Source organism: Echinops telfairi, unplaced genomic scaffold (assembly GCF_000313985.2).
Source record: "Echinops telfairi isolate 266 unplaced genomic scaffold, ASM31398v2 ScPeMD7_31;HRSCAF=116, whole genome shotgun sequence".
In the NCBI taxonomy this organism is placed as follows: domain Eukaryota; kingdom Metazoa; phylum Chordata; class Mammalia; order Afrosoricida; family Tenrecidae; genus Echinops; species Echinops telfairi.
Window position 1 is genome coordinate 13,800,678 of NW_022103928.1, and position 11,141 is coordinate 13,811,818.

The window sequence follows — 11,141 nt, forward strand, 5'->3', positions numbered from 1 at the left end:
TGTTGGCTGACTCGGCATTTTGCTGGGGGCTGCAATGGGCATTATTGCTCTTAGTTGCCTATTACCCATTCCGATGCTTGGTGACGTGTGTGCCCCAGAGAACTGCTCCATACAGTTTTCTAGGCGGTGACCATTCAGGAGGAGGCGGTCAGGCCTGTCTTCTGAGCCACCTCTGGGTGGGTTTGAACTGCTGACCTTTCAGCTGGCAGTGGAGCTTTGAGCCATTTGGGTCATCCAGGACAGTAGATGGAGCTCCACGATGGGGTCACTCATAAGCCTGGGGTACGGTCGTGTCTGCAGGCTCATCACCCACCTTTCTTCCTAGGGCCCTCGCTGTCTCGTCCTGCAGGGCCTCAATCTCGACTTGGACTTCTTTACAGGGTGGGGAGAGGAGGGCAGAGCTGCCAACTCAGAACCCGCTCACAGCCACTTCTAGCCTATTGGCCCAAGTGAAACACAGGGTCAGTCTAGAGTCAGGAACCCAAGGGGGTGGGGAACAATGCCGTCGAGTTGATTCTCACTGGGTGTGGCCCTATAGGACCAGGTAGTATTGAGCTGCCGAGACTGACCACCTTTACGAGAGCAGACCTCTTTCTCATTTTCTGGAGGAGCAACTAGTGGGCTTGAACTGCTGACCTGGCAATAAGTAGCACAGTGTTTAACTGTTGTGCCACCAGGGGAGGAGGGGAAAGAGATTCTACCTCTTGGGGGAAGAAGCACTTGCCCTCTCTGAATCTTACCCAGTTCATTTACTTCAAACTAGAGATTTTGTTGCTTCTGGGGTTTGGGGGGTAGGGGGGTTAGGTGACAAGACAAAGCCTTTTCTTTGATTTATGGCATCTAAATCCAAGAAGAGTGTCGGAATTCCCCTAGGGAAATAGGGATATTTAGATGATTTGCTGAAGAATGTAGCTCTTGGGCAAAAATGACAGTGAGGAGCAGATCTGTCTGCCTATATGCCCATGATAGATTTGCAATGTGTCACAAGCCTCACTGTCCTTTTGAAAGCAAACATACCAGGCCACACAATTCTCAAATGCTCCTCATTAGGTGCATCTCCGAGAGGAAGAGAGCTGAACGGCACGAGATGACTTTCCAAGCCCCTTCGCATGGGCGGCAGATGTTTTGAATGCTCTTCAGTTTTGCGGCAGTAATGCCAACCACATGCTTCCTTTATTTTTGAAATTGTTTTATTAAGGGCTTGTGAAAATATGAAAATGTGAAAAAAGGAAAAACCTCCACAAACCATAGAAATATGTAAAGCACCAAGAGCATGTTCTTTCCACATGGTGGTCACGCAGGAGACATGTATGTGGTGTAGACACATGGAGACCTCGGCCCTTCTCAGTCTTTCATGTGCCAACAGTCACCTGGACACTTGGTTAAAAAGCAGCTTCTGATCTGGAGGTTCTGGGTCCTGGACTGAGAATCAGCATTCCTGACAAGCTTTGGAATCAACTTGGTGGCGGTGAGTTGATTTAATGAGCGTCCAAGTGATGTGGGCAGCAAGCGTGTGTTAGATGGGCGAGTGCTCTGGAAGCCACTCTCCTTACGGAGGGCTTCAAACTCTCACTGCCACAGAGTCAACCCCACTCACAGGGACCCTGGGACACGGTCGAACCGTCCCTGAGGGTCTCTGAGATGGTCACTCTTTCAGGGAGTAGAAAACTTCATCTTCCTCCCAAGGGGCGGCTAGCGATTTCCAATGCTTGACCTTGACCTTGGGGCTAGCCACCCAGTGGTCACCCACGACACCTCTGTCAAGGGCTGTCAGGAAATGTTGCCTCTGCGCCGACCACGTGCATGGAGCTGGCCGAGGCAATAGGAATATAAGCCTGAAACACAGAGTCTCAGAGAGCCCCGGTTTACAAGAAGAGATCTGTGAAAAAAGACAAAAATCCAGAGTGATGAGCGTGTGTGACTGACTGTCGTGGGTAGGATTTGGGTTCCTGTTTAGGATGTGAGTGGGGCAGTCAGTTGCCCTCAGAGTCTGTTTTTCATGGGTCACAGCTGACCTTTATAGGACCCACCTCACAGAATTCTTATGTGGCTGCTGTGAAGAAATTAAGTTGGAAATGAAGGGAAATATTCTAGTTGTATGCACTCTTTCGAGGGCCTATTTGTTCCTCCTGCAGTCCAAGGAGGTGCTTGAAATAAATAATCCCAATGGATCAGTTCTTCTTCTGTCTTCCTTATTCAATGTCCACCTTTCACAAGCACACGAAGCATGCCTTGGCTGGTGTCAAGTGCACCTTAGTCTTTAAAGTAACAGTAATTCTTCTAAAAACTCATTTCCATCAAATGGATTCCTATTCATAGGGACTCTGATAGGCTATGCACTGAGCTGCAAACCACAAGTTCAGCAGTTCAAACTCGCCAGCCACCCCAAGGTTGAAAGATGAGACTTTTTACTCTCACAAAGATTTAAGGTCTTGGGGTCTGAGGAGCCGGCCCCTATCCTAACTACAGCAGACAGCTCCCCCTCCCCGCAGAAGAATTCACTTCTAAGGATAGCAATGAAGCTACAGCTCAGGGAGAGGGACATGTCTGATCAGAGCACACAGGAGCAAATGAATGGGGAGGAAGAGAGAGTGGAACACATCCTGGCCCACCAAGCCCTGTGGACGATATTCCTGCTCAGAGCAGCCAATGCACAGAAAGGACCATAGGGCTGGCCCCACTATGAGAGACGACATCCCTCACTGACCCATAGCCCCTACAGGGTACAATACTGGAGACACAGTGTGGGAATTACGCCCAATCTGACCCTACCACACTGAGGCAAAACACTAAGGGTGTGCAACAGAACAAGGGGAACAGAGCAAGGAAGTCCCAAGGGAATACCAAAAATAGACTTTGGGGCCATGGCCTGTCACCCCATCAGATTCGACTGGAAAAACACTCCTAAAGGTCAACAAACAGACCTTAAACTATTTAGAGGCTTTTCTCTTTTTTTTTGTCATTGATTTTTGTTGTTGTTTTGTTTTCTTTTGTTGCTTTATATTGCTCTGTCTTGCTTTTTTGTGTGTATTATTATCTCTGCAGGTCTATCTAGATAAGATAGGTGGGATTAAACAATCTGGAGGAGAAAACAACGGGACTGACGGTTCCCTGGGGACATGGGAGAGGGGGACGCTGGGGGAAAGGAAGTGGGTGTTAACAAACCCAGGGACAAGGGAACAACAAGTGATCCAAAATCGATGGCAAGGAGGGTGTAGGAGGCCTGGTAGGGCTTGATCAAGGGCAATGTCACTGAGAGGAATTACTAAAAATGAAGGCTGAACATGATAGTGGGACAAGAAAAAAGTAAAAGGAAATAGAGAAAAGAACTAGGAGGCAAAGGGCATTTATAGAGGTCTAAATACAGGCATGTACATATGTAAATATATGTCTATATGACAATGGGGAACTAGATCTATCTGCATATATGTATAGGCTTAGTCTTAAGGTAGCAGATAGACACTGGGCCTCCACTCAAGTACTCCCTCAATACAAAAACCCTTTGTTCTAATAAACTGGCATTCATTGATGCTCACCTTCCTGACATGATCACGGAAGTAAAAATGGGTACATAAGCAAATGTGGTGAAGAAAGCTGATGGTGCCCGGCTATCAAAAGATATACCATCTGGGGTCTTAAAGGCTTGAAGATAAACAAGTGGCTATCTAGCTGAGAAGCAACAAAGCCCACATGGAAGAAGCATACCAGCCTGTGTGATCACGAGGTGTCAATAGGATCAAGTACCAGGAATCAAAGAACAAAAAATCATTTCATTGTGAATGAGGGGGAGTGTGGAATGGAGACCCAAAGCCCATCTGTAGGCAACTGGACATCCCCTTACAGAAGGGTTGCGAGGAGGAGATAAGCCAGTCAGGGTGGAGTGTAGTGAAACATACAACTTTCCTCTAGTTCTTTAATGCTTCCTCCCCCCCACTATCATGATCCAATTCTACCTGACTTACAAATCCAGCTAGATCAGAGCATGTACACTGGTGTAGATAAAAGCTGGAAAGGGAATCTAGGACAGAAAAATACCGCAGGACCAATAATGGGAGTAGCGATAGATACCAGGAGGGTAAGGAAAGGTGGGGGGAGAAAGAGGGAAACTGATCACAATGATCTACATATAACCCCCTTCTTGGGGGACGGACAACAGAAAAGTGGGTGAAGGGAGACATTGGTCAGTGTAAGACATGAAAAAAATAGTAATTTATAAATTATCACGTGTCCGTGAGGGGGGGGGGGGCATGAGGAGCTGATACCAAGAACTCAAATAGAAAGAAAATGTTCTGAGAATGATGATGGCAACAAATGTGCTTAACACAATGGATGGATGTATGGATTGTGATAAGAGTTGTACGAGCCCCCAATAACCTTATTTTTAAAACAGACAAAGAAAAAGATTTAAGGTCTTGGAAACCCTCAGGGGCAGTTATATCTTGTCCTATAAGGTTGCCTTGAGTATGACAGTTTCATTAGCATTTGTTCTATAAGTGCTGCCCCATATGGTGGGGAAAAGGACAATGATTATATTCAAAATATCTAGTTTACTAATAGAGGAAATCCATGAAAAGTACTAATAAATACAAAAATGTGAAAATCATATCCTTTCTTATAATAGTTGCATGTGTGAGTCATCATACAGCCCATAAAACACAAATATTAGAATATGACATGGTGAAACTTTTGATCTTCTATTTATTGCTGACTTGGCGAAAATCACGTCAACTCAGTTTTCTCATCTCTCTGGTGGGAATAATAACAACAGCCATACTCCAAGCTTATGATGCCCAAACATCCTAATGGATTTTCATGTCCACGGAACCGGCCTGGAATCTTGCTCTTGTCATTGTGTGGCCTGGAGTGTGTTTCTTAACTCTCACAGCAATGAAAAAAGTATACAGAGCACCCCGCAAACTGACACACACATAGTATGTGTTGTTGTTATCATGTGACTTGGCCTTATACAAAATAAGGTATATGACTTCGTGAAAATTATTAGTGTGAGTTCTGATAAATGTGCTACTCTTTATATCATTGACGTGTTGCTTCTGAATTCCTGGCAGGAAGACAAAAACTATGATTCTCGCCACTATTTCATGTGCAGTTCCAGTCGGAAAGGTAGCCGACGGGAGGTAAGTAATACAGTTGTCAGTAATGCCAGTGATCCTTCCTTCCACCTTTGGGTAAGGAGCCCTGATGGCGTAGGAGTATGTGTTGGGCTGCTAACCACAAGGTCAGCAGTTTGAAACCACCAGCTGCTCTGCGGGAGAAAGATGGGGCTCTCTTCTTCTCTCGTAAAGAGTTCCAGTCTCGGGCTCTCACAGGGCAGTCCCACAGGGTTGTTAGGAGTCCACGTGGGCTCCATAGCAGTGGGTTTGGTTTGGGGTTGTTCGCTTTGGGCGTCTACAGGCTGACTCTTTCTATTACTCATCACTCCAGAATCTCAGGATTTGCAAAACGCTCACTGTTTGGGTTAAATGATTTCTTTACCCTTTTAATAAACCAGTTCTGATGGCAAATTCAAAAGACAAAGACACCCAGGTTCCAGTTTGCGATAGAAAGTGAATGCTACAGCTCTGTGACCCCTGGTCGCTGCCGCTGTGTAAAGGAGGACAGGGGCCTGTGAAGGTTTGCTGCTGAAGTGTGGCATTAGCCAATTTAAAAATTGCATCTGGCCCCACTGTGTAGGCATTACCCATATTCCAACAGCCCGAGATTGCACCTCTCCCGTCCCATCCAAGGAAAACATGGGCATGGGGACAGGGAGATCTTACCGCCATCTCATCGCCAAACTCATTAGCTTCTGGTTACTTTCACCAATTCATCTCCCTGACAAGATTATTGCAAGGAAGCAGTTAATGAGTACACAGCTTTATCTTCCTTGGAAGAGCGATATAAAACAGGCGAGAAGCAGGGCTGTCATCACCCTACTGGTCTTCAGGAGGGTTATAGGTAATTATTAACCATTTGTGGCATTCCTGGAGCTTGGAGGGGGCCCTCTATGCTCAAACAACCTTCGAAGATTTCCCACCTATAGTGTGTTTGTATGTGTGTGCTTGTGTGTATTCCATTCTTATATTTTAAACAGCTTTATTGGCACTTCAGCCACATGTCGTATAATTCAATAATCCAATCATATCAAGAAGAGTTGTACAATTATCACCACATTCAATTCTAGAACGTTTTCTTCTTCCTTATACTCATTGTTATTTGTGCAACTAATTTTTAATTGTGGCAAAACTATACATAACAAAACATTCTCCAATTCAACTTCTTCATATAAGATTCAGTGCCGTTGATTATAATCTTGGTGTTGTGCGACCATGATTGATCTCCTTTTCCAAATATTCTCCCACTATTCATATAAACTCAATGCCCAAAGCAACAACTCTTCCTCCTTCACCCTTGATGGTAACCATTGGTCAAGGGTGGTTTATTTTTCAGTAGTGTTCTTGATATAATATACACATATCATATACTTCCATAGTGAAGTGACTTTAAAAAAAGTAGTATATACATCATCAGAATCAGTTCTAATGCTCCCTCACTCCTCCTGCATTCATTGTTTGTTCCCCAAATCCCATCACCCTCCTCACCCCGCCCCTCCACCCCGCTATTCTATTGTTCAGAGTTAAAACTTACTTGCGCCTTAATAAACCTTAGTTTGATGTAGCTTTCAAGAGTTTATGAGGAGCCCTGTTGGCAATGGTTACGTACGTGCCTGCTAACTGAACAGCCAGCACCATGGACTTGCCCAGCACTCTGTAGGAGCAAGATGTGGCCGGCTGCTTCCATAAAGACGTACAGTCTTAGAAACCTGGTGGGGTAGTTCCACTTTATCCTTTGGGATCCCTACAAATTGGAATGGACTCGGTGGCAATGAGAAAGTTTAGAAAATCCCTCATGTCTTTTCATCAAAATAAATCCTTCCCCAGTGGTGTAGTAGTCACGCATTGGGTGGCTGAGCCCAAGGTCTGCAGTCTGAAACCACCAACCGCTTCTGGGGAGAAAGAGGAGGCTTTCTGTTCCCCAAAGACTTACAGTCTCAGAAACTCACCGGGCGGTTCTACCCTGTCCTACAGCACAGCTGTGAGTGGGAATTGACTGACGGCAGTGAGCTTGCTTGTTTGCTAACTCTGTAGCATCCGGTGCAGTGGCATCATCCCCGCCTTCGCCATTTCGGAAAGCTGAGGCTTAAGGAAAGGAAACAGTTGGCCAAAGGTCTCATGACTGGAATCCAGGTCTTCTGCAAGCTGCTCCAGTGCTGTTTGTATAATATGGAATCTCTTCTAACACCGAGCAAGCACCCCTGAATCTCACCACTCTTTAAAACCACCCATTATTTCCACGCCAAACAGTAAGAAGGAGTTCCTGAGTAATGCGAGTGTTGAATGCATTTGGCTGCCAACCAAATGAAAAGGGTTTATTTAATCCGAGGCACCTTGGAAGAAAGGCCTGATGGTCCTTCCCCCAAAATCAGCCACAGAAAACCCTATGGAGCGCAATTTGACTCTGATGTACGTGGGGTATGCTATGTGAGGTCAGCAACTGATCTTCCACAGAATTGTGATAAACTGCCGCCATTCACATTCGTGGCAATGATTGTATTAAAAAAGAAATCCCTGTGATCATGTGATTTCTTGTTATTTTGTCATTTGCTTCTCTCCCAAACTCTTGGTGGTTTCGGGCTACTTCATTCTGGATTCCACTTTTTCGGTGGTTTTACGATGATAACCTGCCAGGGCTTCTGTATTTGAAAGAGAGCAGCAGTATTTCCCGCTGGGGGTATGATTCCATGCTGGCTCTGGGGTTTGGAATCTGGTAGATTTAAACCAACTGGAAAGTCTAAAATCTCTGGAAAGTCCCCTCAAGGAATAATTGACAATTGTGAAGGTGCCAATGGCTCAAATGAACTGCTGGCCAGTGCTGACCGGGCCTAAGCCGGCTCGCTTATAAGCAGGGACAAGGCTGCCTGAGAGGCATACTCTTGCTGTTCAGGTTTCCTTGATCTTAGGTTGTAGCCACAGATGAATTCGGCCCTGAGCGCCACAGCACTTCTCTTGGAGCCTACACTCTCATTTCACTCACAAGCAGGTTGCCAGTATGTGGGCAAACTTCCATACATGGTATGGCGAGCAGACATGATTTCATGCTGTGCTGTAGACAGAGGAACTGCCAAGACGCAGGCATCCAGTCCCCCCAGGTGATCCTCGTTACAGGCTTAGCCTTGGGATCCTTCTTCCAGGCTTTATGGGAACCAGATCACAGAGGTTGCTTTAGGGTTGGGCATACCCTGACCTAGCAGAGTCTTAAGTTCTCTTCTCTAGACGCCTGAGAGCCCCAAAGAACATCTGACAGGTACACCCACGGCCATTTGGAAAGCATGTAATGTTAAAGATCCATTTTATAATACTAACAATTATAAAAAAAAGAACCCTAAAAATAATTTGATGGGCATTTCCAGAGGATCAATAAATTCAGTTTCTTTTTCTTTAACATGCTGGCTGATTTTGGAGGGTCTAGGGGACAATTTCTTTTAAGGAACTATTTATGGGTTGTAAACATTGAATTGGATATATATTTTTATGGTCTTGAAAAATTTAAGAAACATACATGAATTTGGGGTCCTTTAAATCCCATTTTCCACTATTCATCACGCTCAGCATACTTTCTACCATTTTACCAAATCTAACATAAGGATTAACAAAGAGACATTTCTTTTCATCCAGATTGAAGGTATATATATGCTTGTGGATTTCAAATATGACAGAAAAGCTGGTTAAAACCCTGGGTAAAAGGGGTCAGGTAGAGCATTTTCCCTGATAATGTTTGTTGGGAATCATATTTGGATCGATTCACACACAGATTTCAGCACTACTCTGGGCATCACTGCTGAGATCATGAAATGAATCATATAGTGAATCAGAAAGAAGAGAGGGGGTGGAGAGGAGAAGGAGCATGACAGGTAGGGGGCTATGGACAGAAGAAAGGACATTGGCAGTCCCTTATTACCAAGTACACACCCAATGTTGGTTAAGGAAAAGAAGCTATCTAATGGATGCAGGCAAGTGGAACATATTTGGTACATAATCAATTCAAGCCAAAAAACAGGACAAAATTTCTTTTGACTTGTGTGTGTTTTGGTGAGGAACATCTCCTTCCTCCATTTTAATAAGGTATAGTCAGATTAATTTACTGGAGCAAATGGTTTTCAGCAGACTTGCTGGGCTTAACTTTCCTGACAATGTGAGCAGTTAGGGTGGAGACTTGCAGACCCTGGGAAGGGATAGGAGACCTCTGGCAAACCAAAACACCCTCAGGGGCAGCTGCATACTACAGTGCTAATCTATTATTTTTTCATAAGTGTGTGTACATATGTGTGTGCTTGCTTGCCTTACTGTTTCATTAACACATGGTTCTGTGCTCTGAACTGTAAGAATGAAAGTTCAGACACTTCTCTCTCTGCTGTGTTTGGAGTGCCCAACGGAGCCCTGCCTGGTAAAGCAGTGGCTATGAACTGGCTGTGGTCTGCATGGTCCCCAGTTTGAAACCACCAGCAGCTCGGCAGGAGAAAAACTGGGCTTTCTCCTCCCATAAACACTCAGTCTCAGAAACCCACAGGGGGTGGAGTCCGAGTTTTATGGCTTCTTGAGGGAGCCTGGTAAGAGCTCAACTACAACCCAAAAGACGGGCAGTTCAAATCTACCAGTTCCCTCTCAATGGAGAAAAAAAGGGCAGTCTGCTTCTGTAAGGATTTATAGTCCTAAAAGACCTACGGGGGTCGTTCTACCCTGTTCCATAGGATTGCTATGAATCTGAATCCACCAGAGGTATGTGGGTTTAGGGTTGGGTTGGGTAATTTTGGCTTAAAGAAGCTCTAGTTGGAAAAAAGAAACTCTGTATCTAAGGTTGTAGCAAATATTTCCATAAGTATCCTTCAGTTAACTAGCTCCATCTTTGAGATTTGATTTCTACAACACATACTTTCTTGGGTAACCCCATTAATCAAGGACATATTGCTGGATTTCAGACGTCAAGGAGTCATGAGGAGAAACAAGCTCCAGGTTGTTTGGGGGAGAACGAGGCCATCCTTTATGAAATAACGATGCTCCAACTCAGTAAGAAGTGTGTGCATTTTTAAATCTGTGACTTAGCAATTTTGCTCCTTGTGGGAACCTGGAAAATGAGTGAAGGGTTGCCCTAAAACACTAGTTACTTTTGCAGCCTGGAGAAGAGGCAAGAAAACTCCGGACCAGAAAGTTCCAAAGAGAGATGTAATCTTCTGAACCAATGATCTCTCCTATAAACCCAGAGGGCATATCTTTTTCTATTTTTTTGGGGGGGGGGACGACGGGACGGACATATTTTTCGATCCGGCCCCTCCCAGGCAGCATCTTCCTTTTTCATCAAAAGAGTTGGTTCGTCCCCTTTAAGAGGAGAGGGGAGGGGGGTCTGTCCCATCCTCTTTCTCCTCCCAATCCCCCGCCCTTCACACCTTGGGTGGGAAAAGAGAGTGGGGGCGGGGTGGCCGCCGAGGCGGGAGGGGCGGGATTACGGTGAGCGCTCCAATGGCTCTCGAGGCTAGCAGTCGTGAAGTCTGGCAGCCAATGAGAGCAGATGAGGGGCGTGGCAGGGCCCGGCTGCAAAGCATCCAACGTGGGCCAGCCGGCGGTCGCGGGGCGGTGAGCCGAGGGGGTGTGTGCGGGCGCGCGGCCCGGGGCGGGGCCTGGGGGACTCGCCGCGGCTGGGCAGAGGGGACGCTCGCAGCGAGTGGCTGATTGTTCCGGCCCAGAGGTCGGCGTCGCTGGAGCTTCGCGGAGGGGCCGCGCGGAGCCGGGACGGCGCGCGCTCTCCCTGCCCGGCGCACGGGGCTCGCGGAGCAAGGGGCTAGTCCCGCGGTCCAGCCCCAGCTCGGTCCGCCGAGCCGAGAGCGGCTGCCCACGGGCTCCGGGCTAGCGCTGCGACTCCGAGCGCCTGGCCGGCGGCGGCACTTGGCGAGCGCGGCAGCTCGGGGACCGGCTCGGAGCCTGCGAGGGGACGGCGAGACCGCTCTCGCACCCCGCGTCGGAGGCTTAGCCAGCTTGGGCGGGTCGGCCCGGATGGGCGCGGGGCTCGCGGCCCCCGCAGGGCGCTGCCGG

The 11,141-nt window shown here is 46.9% G+C and overlaps 1 protein-coding gene across 1 annotated transcript in view; it reads left to right on the top strand.

The window, feature by feature from the left end:
• Positions 1-10,620: 10,620 nt before the first annotated feature.
• The window catches only part of LRIG1 (leucine rich repeats and immunoglobulin like domains 1), a 105,197-nt gene continuing 104,676 nt past the window's right edge, over positions 10,621-11,141 (top strand). The window contains exons 1-2 of the mRNA XM_045290123.1: positions 10,621-10,685; positions 10,796-11,092. Coding sequence (XP_045146058.1) covers positions 10,621-10,685; positions 10,796-11,092 — 362 coding nt within the window. The remainder of the gene's footprint in view (positions 10,686-10,795; positions 11,093-11,141) is intronic.